Source organism: Callospermophilus lateralis, chromosome 11 (assembly GCF_048772815.1).
Source record: "Callospermophilus lateralis isolate mCalLat2 chromosome 11, mCalLat2.hap1, whole genome shotgun sequence".
Taxonomy (NCBI): Eukaryota; Metazoa; Chordata; class Mammalia; order Rodentia; family Sciuridae; genus Callospermophilus; species Callospermophilus lateralis.
In genome coordinates, this window is record NC_135315.1 from 48,558,158 (window position 1) to 48,582,213 (window position 24,056).

The 24,056-nt window shown below is 41.0% G+C and overlaps 5 protein-coding genes across 8 annotated transcripts in view; 2 read left to right on the forward strand and 3 right to left on the reverse strand.

Annotated features, from left to right (window-relative positions):
- Kiaa0753 (KIAA0753 ortholog) overlaps positions 1-12,625 on the reverse strand; it is a 65,373-nt gene extending 52,748 nt beyond the window's left edge. For 3 of the 4 annotated variants that reach the window (XM_076869562.1, XM_076869560.1, XM_076869563.1), the window contains exons 1-2: positions 12,545-12,625; positions 7,284-7,442 (exon numbers count right to left, since the gene is read on the reverse strand). In XM_076869562.1, coding sequence (XP_076725677.1) covers positions 7,284-7,376 — 93 coding nt within the window. In that variant the 5' untranslated portion in view covers positions 7,377-7,442; positions 12,545-12,625. Of the gene's footprint in view, positions 1-7,283; positions 7,443-7,649; positions 8,181-12,544 lie in introns of those variants that run through there. The other variant, XM_076869561.1, reaches the window with a different exon arrangement.
- LOC143410072 (uncharacterized) lies at positions 8,984-12,214 on the reverse strand. The gene has a single exon (XM_076870750.1). The coding sequence runs from the start codon at positions 12,212-12,214 to the stop codon at positions 8,984-8,986; it is 3,231 nt and encodes a 1,076-aa protein (XP_076726865.1).
- Positions 12,626-12,924: 299 nt separating the features above from the next.
- Txndc17 (thioredoxin domain containing 17) lies at positions 12,925-15,304 on the forward strand. The gene is made up of 4 exons (XM_076870264.1): positions 12,925-13,141; positions 13,638-13,719; positions 14,137-14,212; positions 15,033-15,304. Exons 1-4 carry the CDS (start codon positions 12,997-12,999, stop codon positions 15,099-15,101), a joined length of 372 nt encoding a protein of 123 aa, XP_076726379.1. The 5' UTR covers positions 12,925-12,996; the 3' UTR covers positions 15,102-15,304.
- A 1,040-nt stretch (positions 15,305-16,344) lies between these two features.
- On the reverse strand, positions 16,345-22,097 carry Med31 (mediator complex subunit 31). Its single transcript, XM_076870263.1, has 4 exons — positions 21,982-22,097; positions 20,921-20,998; positions 20,554-20,650; positions 16,345-16,712 (listed from the first exon to the last, which is right to left on the reverse strand). Exons 1-4 carry the CDS (start codon positions 22,007-22,009, stop codon positions 16,520-16,522), a joined length of 396 nt encoding a protein of 131 aa, XP_076726378.1. The 5' UTR covers positions 22,010-22,097; the 3' UTR covers positions 16,345-16,519.
- A 382-nt stretch (positions 22,098-22,479) lies between these two features.
- Positions 22,480-23,052, forward strand: C11H17orf100 (chromosome 11 C17orf100 homolog). Its single transcript, XM_076871754.1, is given in 2 exon segments — positions 22,480-22,774; positions 22,777-23,052. Coding segments are annotated over 2 exon segments (348 nt in total). The 3' UTR covers positions 22,830-23,052.
- Positions 23,053-24,056: the final 1,004 nt, after the last annotated feature.

Genomic DNA, 24,056 nt, shown 5'->3' on the forward strand with positions numbered 1-24,056 from the left:
ATATTTGTCCTGTTTCAAAATGTCAAGGTCCAGCAAGTGACCAATATAATCCACTACAACCTTCCTAAAAACTGCCCCAGACATACTACCTGGGTACATAATGTGATGGTGTTTCTGCAGGCCTTCCTGAAGATCTTTCACCCTGTGGTCATACACATCCTTCACCTTGCACCTAAGTAAATCTTGCTTTAAAAAGTCCACTTACCTAGTCTAATAGAGACTGAAGTTTTTGTCAGTTTTCATCACAAGTTTTGTTATGTATATTTTCATATTCCTATAGTTTTATTTTATTTACTTTTTTTAAAAGAGAGAGAGAGAGATAGAGGAGAGAAAGAGAGAAATTTTTTTAATATTTATTTTTTAGTTTTCGGCGGACACAACATCTTTTGTTTTTGTATGTGGTGTTGAGGATCGAACCCGGGCCGCACGAATGCCAGGCGAGCATGCTACCACCTGAGCCACATCCCCAGCCCTTCCTATAGTTTTAAATTTTCTCTCATTACATTTTCAAAAAGCCAAACAATGGACTTTTCTTACTTGGCCTAACTATAATGTCACTATTAAACTTAGATTGTTCCCATTTTTCCACTAGTAAAACATTAACAATTAACATCTCCATATATTTATTTTTTTCTTCTTTTACATTATTTTCTTAATAAATAAATGATAAATGATTTGATCTAAGTTTACTAGGTGTCAAAGGAAATAAATAATTTTATTGCTTTAAATTTTGAAAGTTATTTAAATAGACCTTGTCGTGTTCCAAAACTAAACACTCAGGTTCACTCCAGGTGAACTGGGCTGAACGAAATAATCACAGAGACAGAGAAATGCCTTTTTCTTTGGGTCCTGTGACAGCTCCTCTGACCTTAGGGTTCTGTGGAAAGAGAGAGAGAAGAGCAAGTGCTGAACCCTTCTATTGGGAAGAAGCCATTTAAATAGGGCAAGGGGTAGGTCACAAAGGAATAGTGAGTGTAGCTCAACCCCCGAGGTGACGCCTACACTTGAAGACCCCCGTTGCTATCAGAGCTGGGACAACACTCAAATCACCACAAAATGTAGTGATTAGTCAGAGCCTCGAGCTTCAGGACTGGAAATGGTCATTCAGAGCAGCTCTACACAGGACCTTCAAACACAATAGGAAAGTAGGAGAATCTATGCTTCTGAATCCAATTGACTTCTGTCTTGGAATGCCTTTTATCTTGGAGTTGTGTTTATATAACCATATGTGTGAACAGTCAGTTTAAAATAACCCACTGTGATAAAACTTCAGAAAGTATTTTTTGGGAAAAAGTGAAAAATCTCACTAGATAACCAAAAAAGAACCATCTGAAAGGAGCATGAACAATATATTTTTTAAGTACAATCGATGAACAATATATTTTTTAAGTACTATACTTACAAAGACAATTTTATTAGAAGTGACACATACAGGGTGAAGGTAGGGGGAGAACGCAGGTTTTTTTTTTTCCTCTTAATTTCTTATTTCTTTTTTTGGTACCAGTTATTGAACCCAGGAGCAATTAACCACTGAGCCACATCCCCAGCCCTTTTTCACATTTTATTTAGAGACAGGGTCTTGCTAAGTTACTTAGCACCTCGCTAAGTTGCTGAGGCTGGTTTTGAATTCAAGATCCTCCTGCCTCAGCCTCCAGAGCTGCTGGGATTACAGGCATGCAACACTGTTCCCAGCATGAATAACTGTTGAGACCTACGGCCTTACTTGGGGAAAGCTTTTCCTCTAAAAGTAAAAATACCAAACTATCTTAGGAATTTGATATAAGTTTAGGGAAAAAACAAACAAAAAAACCACAGTTGAATTCCTTTCTAATATAGGTATATGGAAAGTCTTTTTAACCATGACTCAAAATCTATATTCAATAGAAAAAAAGAACAATAAATTTGACTACATTAAAACAACAAAAAGATATTATTTAAAACTTCTGCCTGTTTAAAAAAAAATCATAAAGTCAAGGGCTGGGGTTGTGGCTCAGTGGTAGAGCACTCGCCTAGCATGCACGAGGCACTGGGTTCAATCCTCAGCACCACATAAATAAAGATATTTTGTCTACCTAAAAAACTAAAATATAAATATTTTTAAAAAATCATAAAGCCAAAGGCATTGAAAAGCTAGAAGAAAAATATTTGCTAATACAAAGGACTCCCTCTATATAAATAAATCTTTAAAAAATCAAGGTGATGCACCTGGTACAGTAGTGTATAGTAGGGAGGTTGAGGTAGGAGAATCACAAATTCAAGGTCAGTCTGGACAACTTAGAGAGACTCTTGTCTCAAAATAAAAAATATAAAAGGGCTGGAGATATAGCTCAGTGAGAAAGCACCCCTGGGTTCAACCCCTAGTACTGCAAAAAAAGAGAGAGACGAAATGATCAAAACTCAATAGAAAATGGAAAAAACAACAATTTACTGAACAACAGCCAAAAAAGATATAAATACAGCCCTTAACTAGATGAACATTTAAACCTCATAAAAATGCAAATTAAAAGTACTCTAAAATACAATTTATCTCCCAAAAGATAAACAAAAATTAAAAAGCATAATATTAGATGCTGTTGGTGAGGTTGCTGGAACAGAACCCATCATAGAGTGCTGAGTGACAACAAACTGGCACACCCTGTAAGGCGGGAATTTGGCAGTATTAATCCACCAACCAGTCTCACTTCAAGGAACTTACCCTGCAAAAACAACCCCCAAAATACCTATGCACAGACTTGCTCATTGCTGTATTGTTTGTAAATGCAAATTATTTGAACCAATCTAAATGCTAATGTAAGAAAGTAACTGAATAAACTCTGGTATAGCCATACAATGGAGTTACTATGAGGATGTAAAAACATGAGAAAGATCTCTATGAACTGATGTGGAGACATTTTTTGGATATATCATTTAGAGAAAGCAACAAAGTACAAAAAGAATATCTGTATACATTGCAGATATATGTAAGAAAGAAGGCAACATGAGAAATATATATATACATCTGATTATTTGTATGCAAAGAAATACAGGAAAGAAAAATTAGAGACTGATAAGATTAGATATCTACAAGGAGAGCATGGGAATTGAATGCAAAGAAATACACAGAGGATAACACTTCTGAAGATATCTTTTTATACAGGTATATTTGCAACCATGTTCCTACTTCACATTATAATAGAGATAGGTAAAAAGGAAGAAATGAATGGAGGAAGGGAGGAAAAAAGGAAATACACAAAATCTGTAAGGATAGAAGAAAGCCCTAAAAATGAACATTCAAAGAAACCAATGAACCAGATTGAATTTCAAATAAAAAACTACACTAAAAAGTGAGAGTGGAAAAAAGGTAACCCAATTAACTTTTGAACACAGCATTTGGACTATACACCCTCAGGCTAAAGACCAAAGCACTTTAAATAAATATTAAACTCAATTGGTAGGCTTCTTTTTTTTAGGCATGTACTACAATTCTGAAATCACTTTTTATACACATTAGAATTAAGCAATTAAACAAGTATATGTGGATAAAGAGGGCCAGATTTTGTAAAACAAGGGAGTTACAACTATGCAGTGCTAGATTGGGATCAGAAGATACCTGTGTGAACTCATGAGTTCTCATGACAGACAGCAGATAGAAAGACACATAGAAAGAAAAGGAAGGAGGGAAAAAGAAAAAGATAAAGAAAGGAGAGAAAGAGAAAGAGAAAGAGAGAAGGGAAGGAAAAAGAGAAAGACAGGTGTATTGAGTGTAGGTCTGCAGGTGTATGCATGTGTACAGGCACACAAGGGTACATTCCATTTCCCAGTTCTATCCTCTGAAAGAGCCTAGAAAAATTGACATTCCAGGATCAATGAATGTTATCTAGTCCAGTACTGATAGCTAAATTACATTTTCCACCAAAGGGCAAACTCAGTGGATAAATGGCTGATTTTAGGGCTGGGATGGGAAAAAAAACAAGCTGATCCTGGAGTATATTCTTATACCACAAAGTGGTCAAAGACTGATGGGACTATATCAATCTGTTTGATGTGACTATCACTGGCCTAATCAGATACCACTGGAATATCAAATTAATGGCAGTAAAAGATTATCAACTCAATGAAGTAATTAAGAATCTACACTGAAATAAATAAATAGAAAGAGAAGGGAAAGCTCTTCTTTATAGTAGCAATTCAACTGATAAACGTAGAGGAAAGGATAACATTGGAAATCACCATTGCCAACAACTGTAATAAAAAAATAAATTGTCTCAACAAAGAATCATCAATGAATGCGTAAACTAGTAAGTAAATGTCTGGGAAATAAAAAGATATTAACATAATCTCAAAGGCAGACAGACACTTTTAGTTACAAAAGGTAAAATGGAAAAACCTGGTATAATGGAAAAACCTGGCAGATATCACTTTAATAAAGCCAACACTGCCAACAATGGACTAAATCTACACAGCATGTACTTTCTGATACCATACACTGATAAGTACTTAGCTTTACTTTGGTGATTTTCCTGCCCCAGGTGCATAATCTAGAAGATAGTTATGAGAAGACATCAGACAAACCCAAATCGAGAGAAAATCCTCAAATAATTAGCCAGTAGTCTTCAAAAATGTCAAAGTCATGAAATACAAAAATAAAGATTCAAAAATCATTCAGATTAAAGGAAACTAAAGAGATAGAACAAATGAATACAATTCATCATCTTGGATTTTCTGCTGCTCTAAACATTACTAGTGTGATAGTCAAGCCAAAGTGACTCCATTTTGTTTAGTAACTCCATTTTATAAAACAACCATGCCAAACAGAAAGGTCATGACTGGGGCAAGTTATCCTTTTCCTTTTTTCTATAGAAACCCTTAAGAACCCGGAACTACCTAATGTGGCATTGTTTCTGTAACTAGGGTAATGGGGCTATGTTTCTGTAATTGGGGTGACTGAGCTAATTGTGATTGGTTAAGCTTCCCGCCACCTGACTGCAATCTCCCGTTTCCGTAACTTGGCTTGCTTGCATTGGCTGGACCCCCAAATGTCCCTTTTGTGGTTTTCAGGCTTAAAAGGGGTGCGCTTACAATCGTTAGGGGGTGACCAGAGGAACTGACTTTATGTTCCCGGTCAGTCGCCACCGATGTCTTCAATAAAGGCACATGAGTGGTCTGGAAGTCAATTTATGAAACCCCGGGATGATGCTTTAACTATAACACTAGGACAGCTAACAAAAATCTCAATAAGATCTGTAAATTACAAAATGGTATCATTTGAATTCTAATTTCGAGATTTTGGTAATTATGATTATATAAGAGCATTCCTCGTTTTTAGGAAAGACAAGTACTTAGGGATTAAAAAAAAAGGCAATATATCTACAACATACTCTTAATTAAATAGTTTAGAAAATAATATGTGTATTTGAAAAGAGTGAAAGAGGGAAGGGATATGTAGTAAAATGTTAATATTTGGAGAACCTAAAGAAGAGTATCCTGGAATTGTGTATTATTCCTGCAATTCTTCTGTCAATCTGAAATTATGTCAAAAAAGTTTTAAAAATGTATTTGTAAACCAAAATAAGATATTACTACATGCCATGAAATAACTAAACTTATAGCAACTAGATTTCTCATACATTGTCAGTAGGAAGGTAAAATGGTACTATCAATTTGTAAAAAGATTCAATGATTAGTTGTAAAACTAAATACCTACCCAAGGACCCAGCGATTTCACTTTTAGGTTGTTTACCCAAGAGAAATAGAAATATATTCATAAAAAGATCTGTACAAGAATGCTCATAGCAGCTTTATATATAATCCCAAACTGAAATAGCCCAGGGATCCATCAATTGAGAAGGGATAAATAAGCTCTGGTACACTTATACTATGGAATCAGCAAGAAGGTTACAAAAATGAAATACTGATACATACAAGAGCATAGAAGACTCTCAAAAAATTCACACCTAGTTGTTATGTTTGGGATTCTGAAAATAACCCCTGAAAAGCTCATGTTTTGACAGCATGATCTCAATGCAGAATGGTTCAGAGATGGGGCTTTCAGGGAATGATGAGAATTGTAACCTCATCAAGGGATTAATAATTTGAGAAGACTACTGGGTGGTAACTAGAAAGATGGGGTATGGCTAGAGGAACAGGCCACTGGGGGCATGCCCACAGGGATTAGATCATGTCCTTGGTACCTCGAACAGTCTCTCTCTTTGCCTCCTGGCTGCCACAAGCTGAACAGCTTCCTTCTGTTATGCCCTTTTGCCAGATGTTCTCCATCACTTCAGGCCCAGAACAATGGGTTCAGCCAATCTTGGACTGAGCCTCTAAAACCATGAGCCCAATTTTAGCTTTTTCTCCTCTAAACCATTGTTTTCTGATATTTTGGTTACAGAAATAAAAAGCTGACTAACGCACCTAGTGAAAGAAAGCTTATACAAAAGTACATACTGTGTGTTCACAATTATATGAAGTTCCAGAACATGCAAAACTAATCTACGATAGGAAAAAAAATCAAAATAATGGTATCCTCTGGAGAATAGAATGGTCTAGGAAGGGACATATGAGAGTTTTCTAGGGTAACTGAAATCTCTATTTGCACAGAGGCAAAAGTTACAAACGTGGATGTGTTTGTCAAAACTCAGCGAATGTGATAAGATGCATACATTTCTGATGTAAAATTTATATCAAAAGAAAAAACTGACAAACAAAGAGTGAATTCTAGAGGACAATATGCATGCACAAGTAGTTATGAGTACTCAACATTTGTATAACTTTCAAATGTGTCAAAAAATAAAATGGGGGGGCTGGGATTGTGGTTCAGTGGTAGAGTGCTTGCCTAGCATGCAAGAGGCACTGGGTTCAATCCTCAGTACTATATAAATGTAAAATAAAGATATTGTGTCCACCTAAAACTTAAGAATATTAAAAAATAAATAAATAAAATGTTTTTTTTGGATGGATCAAAGAATAAATGACTGAGTAAAGGTGAATAATGATTGGCTATTAGATAAATATTAGGGTATTATTTTCTGTCTATTTTATTTGGTGTGACAATGGTATTATGAGAAAATATAAGAGTTTATTTTTAGGAGAAAGCATGCACAAGTATTTAAAAGTAAAGCATTTATAATGTCTGCAACTTACTTTTGTATGATTCCAGAAAAAATTTTAGGGAGACAGACAGGTAGAAAAACAGGACAAATTGTTAATAACTGTTAAATCTAGAAAATGGTTCAGAGTATTCATTGCCCTTTCTTGATCTTTGAAATATAATAAACATTTGAAGAAAAACAAAATAAAATTACCTGGGTCTGAAATTTCCTGAGGTGACTTGTTCCATCTAGTTGGGTTCTGGACATTAGATGAACACAGGTAGGAGCTGGATGGCCTGGTCCCATTATGTTAGATAGTGAAGAACAATAGCAATGGCCTAGTCATCAGGCAAGTCTTCCCTAAAACCATTCCTAAAATGAATCAGAGCTAATTTCAGACCAACAGTATTCAAACAATAAAACAGATAAACATACATGTCATGCTCATTTAACAATATTTTAAAAGTAACTCATACCAACATCATGCAAAAAATGATTGCTTAGAGACAGTTTCTTTCATTTATAAAAGCAAACACACTTTTGAAATTCTCATTTTCAAAAGAACAGGGGAACACTTACTATTTTAATGACAATCTCTTCAGCCCTTTTCATTCCAAACTTCAAATCTTAACGGTCTCCAGTAAGACATTATTCCCAAAACAGAGCTCTGCTAAGATAAACTAACATTTTGAAGCAGGGTGGTTTTATGGGTATATATTCTATAGTAATTCTAACCATGAGTCAGAAAGCAATGTGCTTCACTCTTCCAAGTAATCCAAATAAACATAACTTTGAATGACTCTTAAGTAAACTTGGGGGAATCAGAATTCCTAAAATTTAAACCAGGATCTGCCATTAATTAGTTGAGTGGCCCTTCTAAACCTTCATGAGGACATAGACACTAAAGCATTTAGTAAGCTGAAAGGAGCTATGTCCTTGTCATTATTATTGCCTATCCTGAAGGCCTCCGTATACTTTAATAGCTCTGCCACTCACGTGCCTGTCACACAGTGTTGTTTCATACTGTTATTTACTTATTTCACAGGTAAATGTCTCATCTTGTCAGCTAGACAAGGTTCCTTGAGGTTAAGGGCCCTGTTGGTTCTATTTCCAACAATACAGTTCTCTGGCATAGTAGACAATTTAAACTCAACATTTCTTGAGTAGATTTTCTGAGAACAGATTAGTTTTAAATATACTAGGAAATTGTTCTCTCAAAGACTCCTATGGTAAATCAATTGGAAAATTAAGGGTTAGAGGAAAAAAAAATTCCTACTTAAGCCATTGAATAAATTCAAGGTTTACACACTACATTTGCCCAAAGACAGATAACACCTCTAGAAACATAAAGACAGCTGTCCAAGATTCCTTATTTCTAAGGCTACAGAGGCATGATTCAAGAAGCAGATGGGAGGGGTACATGAGTGAAGCAATGAAACGGTCTTCACATCACCAAGGGTCAGGGACTAAAGCCACAGAATGCACTGCAGAATTGGGGCCAGAGCACTCACAACTTTTATATGATAAGTACTTTTCCCCTGGATGCTTCTTTATGCCAAAGGCCTGACAGTCCATTCTCCACCAAGAAAAAACTATGTGGTCCCAGAGTTCCAGGATACCTCGAGTGATCACACATACACACACATACAAACACATAAGTTCAAGGACACCCCCACTAAACTGTTCCCCCATACAAAGTCCTGGGACACCCCTCTCCTAGCAATCAGCCCATTCCCCATTGTTCCAAGAAACCTCCCAATTTGTCACCCTACATATTCTGAGACATCTCCATCAAGTTCTCTCTCCCCCTGTTCTGGCACTGCTATATAGCCTGTGCCTGCATCCACAACCCAGGACAAACCTCCCACAATCTGTTCCCTCCCACAGAGCCCCAACTTGTTCCCTTATACATACTACTGGAATCCCCCCCACAGTCTGTCCTCCCCCACATAACTATCTCTCAAATCATTCCCCCTCACCCTGATTCCAGACCCTTCTCCAACCTGTCTCCTCCCTCTATGCTCTGGGGGATCTCTGAAATGGCTAAGACCCATCTCCTGCCTTGAAACTGGGGGAACCACCAAAGCCAATCTTGTCCTAGACACTCCAGGAGCATTCTCACAGGCTGTTTCTTCACCCACAGACCTTGGACAGCTCCATAACCTGGCATGACCCCCACAAGTGTGAGACACCCCGACAGCCTGGCATGTCCCTGCCAGTCCCAGGATACCTGTACCTCCTGACTCCTCCCCTGAGGGCCCCGCTCCCTCTGTGGACTGCCTCCTCACCACTGTCAGGCCCGAGACATCTACACCTGCTTCTTCCCCTGAGGACCCAGTTACCCACACAGCAGCAGGCACACGCCCAGCTGTGGGAACTCCTATAGCTGCAAGCATTCCCAGAGGCACAGGCACCCTCACAGCCTCAGGGACTGTTCCACTGGTTCTCCTTTGCCACAGGCCCGAGACACCTTCAGAACCCATCTCCTCCTCCACAGATCCAGGAATACTGGCAGCAGTGGGCACCTCAGTGATTTGTCTCCTTCCCCATATGTTGGAGTCATTGCCAGAACTACTATCTGGCTCCATCGGGGGCCCAGAAGTTGTGGGAATTCCCATGGCCACGGACACTCTAGCACTCACAGGCACTCCAGCAGCCTGTCCTCTCCCTGATAAGCCCAAGAGACCCTCAGAGTGTCTCTCCTCTCCCAAGGGCTCAGGGAATCCCATAGCCTTATATATCCCTGCAGCCTGCCTGACCCCTGACAAGCCTGAGATGCACCCAGAGCCAGTCTTCCCCCGCATGGGCTCAGGCATCCTGGCAGAAGTGGGCATCCTTGTGGAACCCTTGGTATCTGCAGGTCCTCTCACTGTCTGTCTCTCCTTGCATAAGCCAGAGACATTTCCAGAGCCAGCTTCCTCTCGCATAAGCTTAGTTGCCCTGAGAGTCAAAGACCCTCTACTAGTTGGGGATACTCCCATAATCACAGGCATTCCTACAGTTTGTCTCCTTCCCAAGAAGCCTGAGGAATCCCCAGAACCAGTCTGTACCTCCAGAGAACCAGGTACCTCAGGAGCCATGGGAATCTCAATAGCCTGTCTTCTTCCCCGAGAACCCGGAAAAGCCCCAGAACCATTATCCTCTCCCACAGACCACAGCTTCTCAGGAGACATGGGGCCTCTTGAAACTATAGGCATTCCAGCAGCACAAGCTGTTTCCCATGGTTTCATGACATCTCTAGCACTATCTTCCTGACACACAGGGCCAGATGCCCACACTGCAGCAGGCTCTCTGGCAGGTACCTTTCCAGGCCCGGGCACTTCCCGAGCTATAGGTACCCCTGCTGGGGCATACCTGTGCTTGGGCACACCAGCTGCCTGAGGCACATCCACTATCTCGGACACCCCCACTGCCTGCCTACTACCACACAGACACGATACAGCTCCAGAGCTGGTTTCTTGATCTGTAAGCCCAGATATCCCTAAAGCTGCCGGTACCAGGTCCTCTTGCCCTTCCATGGTGCTCCTCCTTTTCCACAGGCTCAGGACATTCCCAGTATGTGTCTCCCTGACATTAAGCTCTGGCACTGCCTCAGTCAGAGGTGTCCCCAGAGGATGCTGCCTCTCCCACAGGCCTGGAATGCCACCATAGCTGCTCTCTTCTTCCAAAGTTCCTGGGACCACTACAGCCTGGGACACCCCAGGAAGCTGCCCTATTTCCCACAATGCTGGGATGCTTGCACAGTCTGTCTCCTTCCCCAAAGCCCTGGGTACTCCTCCCACAGGATGTTCTATACCCCACAGATCCCTGGCACCCTGAGAACCTGTCTGCTGCTCCCTGGAACCAGACAGCTCTGCAGTTTGTGCAGCTCCCAATATCCCTGGGTCACTGCCAGAACCTGTCTCTACCCACATAGCTTGTCCCCTTTCTCTTAATCCTGGGTCACCCACATATATAGTTTCTTCTTCGGTGGCACAAGGTACTCCTATAGGCTGTCCTGTGCCCCATAAGGCAGGAATACCCTCAGAGCCTATATCATCCGCCTCTTGTCTCCTCTGCCACATGCCTGGGGCACACAAAGGGGTAGTTTCCTCCTCCTCAGCTGTGGACACCACCATGACATTAGGGACTCCGACTCCCCCAGTCTGTACCCTCCCCCATAAGCCTGGGGTATCCCCACAGGCTGTATCTCGTGCCAGAGCCCCAGGAACTAGCTGTCCTCTGCCCCACAGACCTGGAGGCTCCCCACAGCCCACCTCAACCTTGACAGCTCTGGGCACTCCCACAGCTTCAGGCAACCTCATGGTCCCAGGCACACCCCCAGTCTGTCCTCTTTGCCAAGGACCTGGGGCACATGCAGAGCCTATCTTCTCCACAGCCCCAGAAAAGCTCAGAGGAGGCAGCACCCTCCCAGTCTGTCCCTGACCACAGACTGCCCTTATCCCCATGGTTCTGGGCAGTTCTGAGGCCCGGGGAATTGCCCTCGCCTGACCCTTTACCCAGGGTCCTGTGACACCACCTCGGCTTGTCTCTACCCAGGAAGCCCGGCCAGGAACACCTCTTTCTACTGGCCCCTCTCCTGAAGGCACAGGACAGAGCTCCACTCTGCTTCCATCCCCACATCCTGAAGCTGCTCTCATAGCCTGCACCTTCAACCACAGTTCCAGAATGCTCCCATGTCCCAGAGCTCCTGGACGACCTTTTCTCTCACAACCTCGGGGACTCTTATCACTTGCCTCCTCCCCAGATCCAGTCACCCACACAGACCCTGTGGGTCCCACCACCTCGGGCTCGCCCAAAGCCCCGTTCACCCACACGACCCTGCGGTCCCTTGCAGGCTCAATAAAGCCTGCAGCCCCAGGTGTTCCCAAAGCCTCGCTCGCTCCGGCAACCTCCGAAGACTGTCTCCTCCCCAATGGTCGCTGCCGCCTTTCGGCACTCACACACCGCGTCTCCCACACCGAGGACCTCGCCCGGCGCCTCGCTCCAAAGCCTCGAGACGTCCCTGCACCCCATCTCCTCCCCCAAGGCCGACGAACTTCCCGTCCCAACATGCTAGGGCCCACGCAGCGACCCAGCATCTTTGCTGCCAGGTCGCCCCTGCGCAGCCTGGGCAAGGACCCTCGGCCAGTCGCCCCACTCATAGCTCCAGGACAATTCCGTTCCCCAACGCAGCTCCGGAGCACTGTGTGTCTTAGCACCTGGCCCCCTAGGCTGCTCCACACACGCACTCACACATTCGGGTCAGGCCCTCGCAGCCTTTCTCCTACCCAGCCTCCCCAACCACCCCCGCCCAGTCCCGGGCTCCCGCCCACCCCCCGCCCCCGGGGCCGGACCCCACTAAAGCTATACAGGAGAAGAACTCATCGGGGAAACGAAACAGAAGGATCTGCCGGGTCAAGATCTCCTTCCCCTCAGGTCAGTGACGTCTAACGCAGCTTCCCAGAATCCCCCCAGCTCCAGCTCAAGCCCACCTGGCCCGGGGCGAGGCGCGGCTACCAGTAGGCAGGCAGTGGGGCCCCCAACTAGGCCTCGCTTCCGGCCGCTCTCCCAGTCGCCATAGCAATAGGCGCAAGGCTGCTTGGGAGCCGAAGAGGCTCCCCAGCCACTTGAGGGGTCCAGGTGTTGCAGGGCTGCAGGTTTTGCAGCTAATCTCCATGGGGCCGGAACCGGGACCCAGATCAGGGAAGAAGCCTGAGTTTGGGTGGGAAACCGCCCTGAAAGAACTGAAAAACAACAGGAGAAATACGGTGCTGGTTAATTATGGCCTTCACAGGCTCCGTAGCTTGGCATAGCGGCGCTAGATCCCGATGTACGGTTCTATTCCCGCCCACCCGGAAATGGATTCTCCCCACCCCGAGGGCGACCCGCCCAGCGGCAGCGGCAGCGGCAGCGGCAAAGTAGACTCCTCTAGTACGCAGTACCCATGGCTATCTACGAGGAGGTGAGCGTGTCGGGCTTCGAGGAGTTCAATCAGGCTGTGAAGCAGCACCTGGGCAAGACCATTTTCGCCTACTTTACGGGTTCTAAGGACGCCGAAGGGAAAAGCTGGTGTCCCGACTGCGTGCAGGGTGAGGCCGGGAATCTGGGTACTGCCCAGAAGTGGTGGGAAGACCGAGGCTACAGCCACAAAGTGGGGTTCGAAGTGATATAAGAGGGAGCCTTGGTCCTGGACACCTGTGAGGCCATCTGAATTGCTCTCGTTTCCCATCAAGTCCTTACCCGCCACACCGAGTGCTTTTTTTTTTTTGGACTTGTGACCCAGATGATCTTGAAGCCCGGTTCTTAAAACTGCATTTCCCCAAATGATCTAGTCGTATATGTGAGTTGGTCACTTTTCAGTCTGCAAATATTTCTGCTTTTCATTGTTTTGGGCGTGTGGCGTAGATCAATCAAAGTGGCTCTAAGACCAGAAAAGAACACCTAACATCCATTAAACTCCTCTGTTAAGTGAAAAGTCTAACTACAGGTTAAAGTCTGAGTACTTATCAAGACTGGGGAAGAGAGGAGAGGATTGTGGAGTTGATGTGCAATTATTTTATGTTAACTTTTTTTTTTTTTTTTAAGCGGAACCAGTCGTTCGAGAGGGACTGAAGCATGTTAGTAAAGAATGTGTGTTCATCCACTGCCAAGTAGGAGAAAAACCTTAGTAAGTAACAATGTATATATGTTGTGTTTCGGACATGCACTAGACTTAACAAACAGGTGAAAAGGCCCTCAGATTTGCACAGATTCTTTGTTATAAGTTAAACTGTAATAAGTTAAAACAACAGGGACCTATTAAATTCAAATTTATAATGCATATATTCAGACTCTTGAATTAAGTAGGGGTAACTGAATGAATGTGGCCTGTTTCAGTTCAGTACTTAACTGACTTTGTAGTATTTTGCACCTTAATCACATTTTAAATTAAAAATTTGCAAAGGGTAGTAATTTATGGTCCTCAACTTTTTAAAGTGTTTACAACATCAGTGATTACTAAAATACTAAATATCAGAAACATACCACATACTAAGCAAACAGTATAACCAAGTAAATTTTTTTCTTAACTTTTTTTGGGGAATAGTTGGAAAGATCCAAATAATGACTTCAGAAAACAACTGAAAGTAACTGCAGTGCCTACACTAATTAAATATGGAACGGTGAGTGTATTTATTCTTTTGATACCAGGGACTTAATCCAGGGGCATTTACCACATCCCACTCCCTTTCTATTTTGAGATAGGGTCTTGCTAAGGTAATTAGGGCCTCATTAAATTGCTAAGGCTGGCCTCAGCCTCCCCAATCACTGGGATTACAGGTGAGGTTCTGAGCCCAGCAGGTTATCATTCTTTAAATACCTTAGGAATTCTAATTCACTTTGTCAAGACACTTTTAACTTGTTCTAGAGTCATATTTGAAAAGATGTTGACATTCCATCTCAAACATCCCATTGTTGTTCAGCATGCTTTAAAAGATATACAACCAGGCTAAACTGCTAAAATAATGCAAATATTTAAACACTCGATTTTTTTTTTTTTTTTTTAACATTTTAAAATCCCTTTTCTTTAAAAATTTAATAGCCAGAAAGTTGGTTGACTCACAATTCCTTAAAGCACTAGTATAATGATTTTCTGTTAATACATTATTCAGGTTTAAAAAAAAAAGGGCAACTCCCTATTTCAGTCATGCACTTGGGATCCTAAATTAAGGAGTTCAGGGCAAAGGACAGCTTTGGGCTTGCTGTCTCCTGTTTTGGTTAGTGGAGCTTCCTGGTATTTGGGGTTTAAGGCCTTTAAGCCAAGTGTTTTAATGATTCACCTTAAGGCAAAATGTCTTAACTGTTTTTATAAGACTTGTTATAACTTGTTATTCTGGCAGGTTTTTTTATCTTCAATGATTTGTGTCATTCAAGCTAAAACTTATTCCACTTCTAATAACACCTTGTGGCAGTGCTTAAGACTTGACTGTTCTTTTCTTACAGCCTCAAAAACTGGTAGAATCAGAGTGCCTTCAGGCCAACCTTGTGGAGATGCTGTTCTCTGAAGATTAAAATTTAATGATGGCAACTGTATCTTGATTTCCTGGTTTGCTGTAGTATAAATAATGACTTTATTTTAGCAGTAAATAAATGATATGAAAATTTGCATTCATTTTAACAGTAAATAAATGATATGAAAATTTGCATTCATTTTAGCAGTAAATGATATGAAAATTAGCTTATGTCTAAACAATAAAGAATGCTTTTTAAAAATACTCACGAACCTTCAATTTTCTTGTAACATATAGCCACCTTAAAGATTTGAGTAAAATAAGTTCAGCAGTGGCAGTCATAGTTCAAAGGAATATATTATTGGAGGTTAAAAAAATAGACAACTTCCAAATCTCTGAAGGAATTAGGATCTTAAATTCCAGGAATTTGCAGAACAACACATATTTTTAAAACCACTTCTTTGCTTTTGGAATGTAGAATTTAACCACTTAGAGAAAGTACAGCATGAATCTAATCCAGCTGCTTAATTCAGGCAGTTCTGTTTTATAGCTGTGTGAATGTGCTTCACTTGAGGAAGACTGGAGACCAGATAACATAGTTATAAGAACTCTAGAATGTGAGTCAGACACACTGATTTTAGTGCTTAAAAGCTTTTTTCCTCCTTTACAAATAAGGATCAATGAGAATGCAAGGCAGCATTTAAGGTGCATGTGGTTTGTAGTACTGGCCAAATATTAACTTTCCCAAATGAACACAAGCATTTGAGGCTCATCTTTGTTCAAACTTGAGGTCAAGAGTCCAAACACCAATCTTCTCCATACCTTTCACTAGGTCAGTGACATTTCTTAAAGTTGCTATCTGGCTGCTGGGATTGTGGCTCAGCGGTAGAGTATTCACCTAGCATGCTTGGGGCATGGGGTGTATGGGGCCCTGGGTTTGATCCTCAGCACCACATAAAAGTAAATGAATGAAATAAAGATATTGTGTCCAACTACAACTAAAAAAATCTGGCAAAGTATTTCCTTTCCTATAGAATGTAAAAACCTTTATGGGATTTTTGCTTTGTGATTTAACAAGAGGCCTTCCACTCTAGTCCTTTCTTTTGGGGTGGAAAAGGTGATCCAAGAGATAAAAAGATTCAAGAGAGGACTTGCCCCAGGGACTATTGTAAGTCATGAAATAGGCTTAGAGTTAATTACATTTGATAGCCCAATCCCCTGCACCTAACATTTCCATTCTTTCTTGATTCTGTTAAATGTTAATAAAAATTTACAAATCCATCCGGAAATCAAAGTAGGACAGGTTTGGCTTAACAGAAATAATGTATTAACAATAAAAAGTTAGCTGGATTTAAAAGCACACTAAAGTATCCAGGTGCTACCATGATAAAGGTAGGCAGGAAGTCTCTTATTTTGTCTTCACTGTATAATGGAAATACATTATATATAGTTTTAAGAGCCTGGTCTGTTTCCAGCTTTTCATTTTCCTGACGTGTTATTTTGCTGTTGCTGTTCTGCCAGGGCTTGTTGAAGGCGCATCCGCTTCCGAGAATAGTGTTGCCAGTGTAGAATCTGCTGTTCGTCAATGAATTTCGCACACTGAGCATTCACCAGCTCCTTTCGAAAGTGTTCATATTGGAGCAGTTCTAACATATGTAAACACTGAGGGTACCTGGGTTTAAGTTTATAAGTTAATGACCAACATAATTTAAGTCAATAATGCCAGTTCTAATACATCTAATTGTACAGCCTACCATTTCTAGTAACATTACCTTAGTGCACCTTGGTAGTATAGTATAGGTCCATTGTTCACCCCCAAACCCCTTATGTAGAGAAGCTAGTCTACAAAAGTCATTATTGAAAAAAATTTTCAAAAGTAAGAAAATTTAAGTTCAGAGTGGTTAAATAACTTGCCCAAGACCACACAACACAGTGATACACAGAGTCAAATTCTGGAGATAGATCATTCTATTCTAGTACAAAGGTTTCCAGGGTAAGTAACATGAACACTTTTAATTTTAGCAATTATGTATTTAATTTATAACTACTGGTTTTTCACCAATAGTGAAAAAAGACAATTTTTATTGTGAGTCAGCTTCAAAAAGAACTGTACAAACACTGTTCTATAGATTTTCACAGGTATTAGAGCAATTCTAAAATTATACTCTCCACTGAGTTAACAAGTATATCGTGGATAAACAGCCAACTTTTTGGCAGTCAGAAAAGAAGTTATAGATAAGAAAAGCAGGGAGGCGCCAATGAACCCTAAGTTATTGAGCTAGAATTGAAAACACTAGTATGTACTCATGGCTTTAAATGTATATACAGACATAGAAAACAGATGTGTATGTGTGTGCATGTACACAATTTCTAGCTTTGTGTTCGTTCTAAAAGGGCTTAGAAGCAATGACGAATGAGCATGCTTACTGCCCAGACTGTGGTTTTCAAACAGCATTTTCCAGAGTTCTTTAGAGAAAGGAGTAATTCCAGGTCTAGGATGGGAAAAATAAAGATAAACTTGGTATGCTGTGCCAAAATGAAGTGCTAAGCATTGATGGGAAACTGTCAAAAAAGCACTTGGAAGCCCATCTGAAGATGCTCTCAGTGGCCAAGTTTGGAATAATTAGCTAGAATAAGCGTAATTGTAATCTACAGGATACAAAAAAACCCAAGTCTATAATGATGTAAATAGGAATGTAGAATACATAGGAATTCTCTTTTCTATTCTTAGTTATTTTGTAAGTGAAATTATTTCAAATTAAAAAGAAGTAAAGTTTAAGACTATTAAAATACATTAAATCATATAGGGAGTACACAAACCCAAACTGCAAGTGATATGCAAACTGACTAAAGTTTGTTAATCATTTAATGTGCATAAAAATCACTTCTCAAAATGCTGATTTGGGAGCTAAGGGTACAGCTCAGTGGTATTACTCTTACCTAGCATGCATGAGGCCCTGAGTTAAGTCCCCTGTACTACAATCTAAAAAAAGAATTAACAGATTCTGATTTCAGTAGGTTTTTGAGGCCTGACTTCTGCATTTCTAACAAGCTTTCAAATGAAACTAATACTGCAAAGGTCTGGAAAAGATACTGAATAGAAGGGCTAACACTACAGATCCTTCCAAGATGTTAAAGATTTCTATTTATACTCCAAAAGTAAATAGTTGCCTGTAATTATTGGAAGAAGCCTAGAATGCTTTATTCACACTGTCCTGGCTAATTCCTTTCCAAGACATCATCAGTAGTTAAAAGATCTGGCCCACAGTACCAGCTGAGTGACCTTGAATAAGGTACTTAACACTCTAAGTACCATTTCTTCATCTGAAAAATAAATAAATGTGACAGACAACCAAGAAAATGGTCTCAAGAAGCATTTAGTCAATGATTGGAATTGAGACACAGTTATCATTTATCATATCAAACTTGTAGAAAACAATGCTCAGAAAAGACAGCAGTTCTAAGACTCAGATTTACTTCCTCTAGCAAACACCGTCTATTCAAGTACTGATTCCTGTGTGATCTTTAATTTTCAGTCTATGGGTATGTCACTTCATTAGGTTCCTTGGGATCAGAAACTCAGTGAGATGAGGACAGTGGTACAAAGACAGGTCAAACAGACCAAGTAAGGAATTATAAATAATTTGAGAGGATATTAATATTCTTTGATAGGTTATAAATCCACAAGATGAAACAGAAGAGGCACAAAAGGGGAGTCTTACAATTAGACTTTTTCAAAAATAAGATAAGGATTGAACCCAGGGCACTGAACTACATATTCAGCCCTTTTTATTTTTTTTATTTGGAGACAGGGTCTTGCTGAGTAGCTTAGGGACTCGCTAAGTTGCTGAGGCTGGCTTTGAATTGTAATCCTCCTGCCTCAGCCTCCCAAGTTGTTGGGATTACAAGTGTGCACCATAACCTGGCATTCTTCCTGATTTTAGAGTAGCTAGAAATTTGTATTATTATATAAAACCTTCCCATTTTTTAACCCAGCATGTTCATGCTTGTCAACCCAGGTGCATGAGATGCTGAGGCAGGACGATCTCAAGTTCAAGGCTAGCTTGGACAACTTAGACACTGTCTCCAAAAAAAAAAAAAAGCTAGGAATGTAGTTCAGTGGTAAAAGGCCCTTGAATTTAATCCCTAGAGTTCCACCAAAAGGAAAAAAAAAAAACACCTTCCCATCTTCAAATTGGTGGCTACTATTTTAAAAATCCAAAAACCTGTGCAGATGGAATGAAATGCCCAATGGATTAATTTACAAAGGTTTCTGAATTCAAATATCTATATGGCTGTAGTCTCTAAGAGGTGATAAAGTGATTCTGGACTAACCCAAAAACAAAACTTGGAAGAGGTTAAAGCTGCAAGGAGGTTTATTTTATCATAATAGAAGAAAGAACTTTGTTAACATCTGGAGTCAGCTCTCCCTGATAGAGTAACACAGTCACTGGAAATTTCTAGGCAGAGTGTAAACAACCAACTCTCAGCAACAATGTGAGATTGAATTGGATGGTGCCTAAGGCTTCCAACACTAAGTCTGTAAATCTGCCTACATACAAACATATAGTAGTCTTTTTTTTTTTCTTTTGGCTTATTAAATCAATCAATAGTTTCATAAAGAACCAGTCAGGGTGCGGAGTCTTACAGCAAGCACGTGGGATGTCTGTTTTATGAATCAGGTAAGGAAAGTGATTTGGACAAAGTTAGTTTGAAATTTTTCTTCTCAAACTTTTGTTTTTTAAAAAGATTTCATGTTTGCTTTTTGACTATCTGGTTAAAACAAATCACAAGTGTGAATTCAAGGTTTATTTTTACCATTACAAGAACTTAGGTCTGTAGTTACAACATGCTTCTTGAAATCTAGTAAGTCTTAAAATGAAAGTATCTGTTGAATCTGAATGGTGTGTGTATTTTCTTAAGTGAATTAATGGATGTGAAGTATTTTACACAGTGCATGAGGCCATGAAGAAAAGTCAGCAGTTCTAAGGCTCAGGTTTACTTCCTCTAGCAAACACCGTCTATTCAAGTATCGCTTCCTGTGTGATCTTTAATTTTCAGTCTATGGGTATGTCACTTCATTAGGTTCCTTGGGATCAGAAACTCAGTGAGATGAGGACAGTGGTAAAAAGGTCAAACAGAACAGAACAGATCATAATATGACTTTAGCTCAAGGAGACTGGACTTTTCCTGCATGGAATGGAAGGCCACTGAAGGTTTCTAAGCAAGAAAGTAACATGTTCTGATTTTCATTTTTAAGAGATCAAACTGGCTTCTGTGCAGAAAATTATTTTGCTTCATTTAGTTTGAGAGGACTGAGGTAAAAATGGAAGCAGAAATAACCAGCAAGTAGATATTCCAAGTTAGAAATAAGGGTGTTTATATTAAGGTGGTGATAACTAAAAATGGAGATTCATATTTTTTCCAGTGTGAAACTAAGAAGTCTGCTAAATACCAGTGCTTCAGATTATATAAAGTAAATACATATTTAGAATTATAAAAATTAAACTTACTTTAGATACTTGGCATATTCTGGTTCTTTCCAGTAAAGCAAGTACTTAAGATAATTAACAAAAGCTTTGTCTTTGAAGTAACCTCTTTGGGCAAGAACTGAAAAGCATGAAAAAAAAAAAAAATCTGTAGGTCAAACCAATCCTTGGACTATAGACTTGTGACCCCCTGATATAAAGAATCTACTTATTTAACTTTCCCACAAATGAATTCAATTCACAAGTCCTAGTTTGCTCATTTATATATATAAGCCAGCATAAGTAAAATTCCATTCAACTGAGAATGTATAAAAAGCAAATACTACTATGAATTGCATCTCTTCTGTCAGAAACCATGTACAGCTAGCTCCTTAATAATCAAATGACTTACAATTAAGGTAATTTGGGTTGGCTAAACACTGTACAAATTCCAACTCCAACTGAAACCGAAGTCGATTTCCAGCATCATCTAGGAGAAAAGACAGCAAAAATCAACCAAAATAAATGTTACTGTAAGTAATATTGATTTGTAGACATGAAACAGCAATGGGGAAACCTAGGAGATCTTTGTATAAAGAAAAGCATATGGTGGTCTTCCTCAACTGGGTGTAAGAGAAGAAAAGCTTTCTTAGAAATCTAAGAAAAGTGGAGCCCTGGTTAAAAGGAATAAATTAGGAGTTTCTGTAAAATTAAAGAAGCCATTTTTTTTTTTACTTTTTTTTTTAGTTGTTGATAAACCTTTATTTATTCATTTATATTTGGTGCTAAGAATCGAACCCAGTGCCTCACACATGCCAGGCAAATGCGCTGCTGCTGAGCCACAATCCCAGCCCAAAGAGAAGTCATTAAAAAAAAAAAAAAGGAAAACAAATGGCGGCCAGAATGCCTAAAACTACAACCTTCAGGGCCATTAGGAAGGCATGTGAACAGCAATCACTGGGGTAGATTATAACTGTGTCTTTCCCTATTTTAATATTAGGCAATAACCACAATTGCTAACAGTGATTAAGTTCAGCAAAAGCCAAGTGCTAAGTAAATTTTTAAAAAGTTCAGAATTCAAGCTGAAAAGAAAAACTACAGAATGAAAAATCGTGAGAAGTTTCAGAGATAGAATGATACACAAGTTTATCGACGATATTTCAAACTTATGTAAGCTCATGTGAGAAGCAGAAAATCAGTGAAAGAGACGGTTTAAGATCTAAGTCTTCTCAGTCTCGCCCATACCGGGGAGATGGTGTCTACAAAGCATGTTATGGAGAAAAGATGTTTAAACAAATCAAATTCTGAAAAAGGCAAATCTGCCTTCGCCCTTCCAACGCTGCTCGCTTCTCAGTCCCAACTCTAACCCTGCCGAGAATCAGGCCTGAAAGGAGCTCCCGGGGAAACCGGAGAAGGAGTCTGGTCGGAGAATGGTTCGATCCGCGAAGATTCGAGGCTCGAAGCAGTACTCACCTGTCTCCATAGCGACGGCAGCGGCCATAATAAGCAGAGACACTAAATCGCCAGCAGTCTGACAGAGGAACAGCCCCGAGTGGCGGGGGAGGCTCCGGAAGCCATGGCTCCTCCTTCCGGTCGCGGGGCAGTATGGGATGCGGGGTCGGGCACAGCCTCTCTAGGAGGCGGGCGGCTCCGCCCATCCCTGGCTCGCCGGGCCCGCCCCGCATGGCCCGCAGAGACTCACTACTGCCAAGTGGGCGGTGCCGGAGCCGCGTGGTGTCTGAGGGCCAGGGTCCAATGTTTGGAGGGACATTTCAGCCCTCACAGGACCGTGGTGCTTCTCCGTCATCTTGTCGTAGCTCTCTTACTGTGACAAACATCGTAGTTTTCGGGTTTTGCGCCTAGAGTGATGTAACATGCCATTCTGACGTCATTTCTTATCCTATGACATACATGGAGGCTGTGGGCCTCCGGAAGCCTCATTGACTCTCTTGGTCCTCTTACACCCGCAGAATGGCCTCGCCCCTCGGGGGCAAGCCGTCTACTCCACGGGTGGAGACTGCCCACTACAAGGAGACGTCGACAGTCCGCGTGGAGACATCGTCCCATCGCGTGGAGACATCCTCTCTACAGGTGCGAACGTCTTCCCGGCAGGTGGAGACCTCCCACTCCTCCTCTGGAAAGCAATTTCCTCGTGTCCTTGATGTTTCCTCCCAGCACGTGGAAAGCTCCACACAGCGCAAAGAAACGTCGTCCCGCCATGTCAGGATCTCGTCTCTGCAAGTGGAGACATCTCTGCAACGTGCAGAGAGCCCGCCAGGCGGGACAAGAAGGCCTCGAGCCAGAACGTAAAACTGGCCTGATGGAATGCTTTCCAAGGGTCGTGGCACTTAGCCAGGACAGAATTGTTTCCATTTTCCAGCTAGCCAGCTGTCAGGAAGACCAATCATATTTCGTTTCATGGAAACAGCCCATAAATCAATGTAAAAAATAGCCAAGCTGCGGTTTCTGGATTCAGCCAACATTTATTGACCATGGTGCACCTTGGATCATTCCGCTTTTGACCCAGTGAACTATTTAACTTGAAGCCAGCATAAAAGGTTTTCAGGCCCGTGATTACTGTGTAAAGTAAGTTGATGGACAGAGAGGCTGTTTGAATCTCTGAGCCAGGTGAGTTTGGGATTCTTTAGCGCTCAAGTGGGCCATCACCATTTGAAATGGGAAGAAGGACCAAACTGAAGCCATGACCCATGTACTGATCATGTGCCTGCAAGTGATTTATATGCATGCGAAAACCTGGGGGGCAAGGAACAATTTCTCATATATTATTCATTGGCTTTTATGTTTCAAAATAATGTGCTAAATCTTTATACGTGGTACCCCCAACCCACACAACTTTCTAACAGGTCAGATGTTAAAAACTAATAAATCCATTGACAATCAAAAATAATTTTAAAAAGAAAAAAATAATTAAAAAAAAATCTAAGAAGAGAAAGCGAGAGGAGGTCATTGAATCCTGACCTGAGGTCTGAGGAAGGTAGAGAAGAACAATATTTATTGAGTACCTACTCTGTTACAGACACTGTTCTCAGTACAAACTATACCAGTGAAATGTGCCTCCAAAGTTCTTGCTCTGATGGAGCTTACACTCTGGTGAAGAGGCAGACAATAAATAAGAAAATAAGACAATTTTCTATTGTGATTAGCACTGTGAAGGTACAATGTGATAGATACTGGACGTAAGGCAATTCTTTAGATATGGTAGTCAGGGAAGGCCTTGCCAATTAGATAACATTTGACCTGAGATATTTGTGAGTAAACAGTGAGCCATATACAGATCTAGGGGGAATGCATTCTAGGCAGAACGAATAGCAAGTTCAAAGGGGCATGGGAACAAGCTTGTGATATTTAGGGAACAGAAACACTTAGTACAGCTTCAGTTTAGTGAGGGGAAAAAAATGTGGTATGGAATAAAAGAGATTAAAAGTAAGCAGGGAGCCAGACACAGTGGTCCATGCCTGTAATCCTGGCAGCTCTATAGGCTGAGGCAGAAGGATTGCTAGTTCTAAGCCAGCCTCAGCAATTTAGCA

Excerpts from the sequence above, each read along its gene's own strand:
- Txndc17 (XM_076870264.1), top strand. The coding sequence starts at position 12,997 with ATGGCTATCTACGAGGAGGTGAGCGTGTCGGGCTTCGAGGAGTTCAAT. Across the intron at positions 13,720-14,136 it reads CAAGTAGGAGAAAAACCTTA|TTGGAAAGATCCAAATAATG; the intron begins GTAAGTAACAAT and ends TTTGGGGAATAG. Across the intron at positions 14,213-15,032 it reads CACTAATTAAATATGGAACG|CCTCAAAAACTGGTAGAATC; the intron begins GTGAGTGTATTT and ends CTTTTCTTACAG.
- Med31 (XM_076870263.1), bottom strand. The coding sequence starts at position 22,009 with ATGGCCGCTGCCGTCGCTATGGAGACAG. Across the intron at positions 20,651-20,920 it reads CAACCCAAATTACCTTAATT|TTCTTGCCCAAAGAGGTTAC; the intron begins GTAAGTCATTTG and ends CATGCTTTTCAG. Across the intron at positions 16,713-20,553 it reads GAATATGCCAAGTATCTAAA|GTACCCTCAGTGTTTACATA; the intron begins GTAAGTTTAATT and ends ACTTAAACCCAG.
- LOC143410072 (XM_076870750.1), bottom strand. The coding sequence starts at position 12,214 with ATGAGTGGGGCGACTGGCCGAGGGTCCTTGCCCAGGCTGCGCAGGGGC.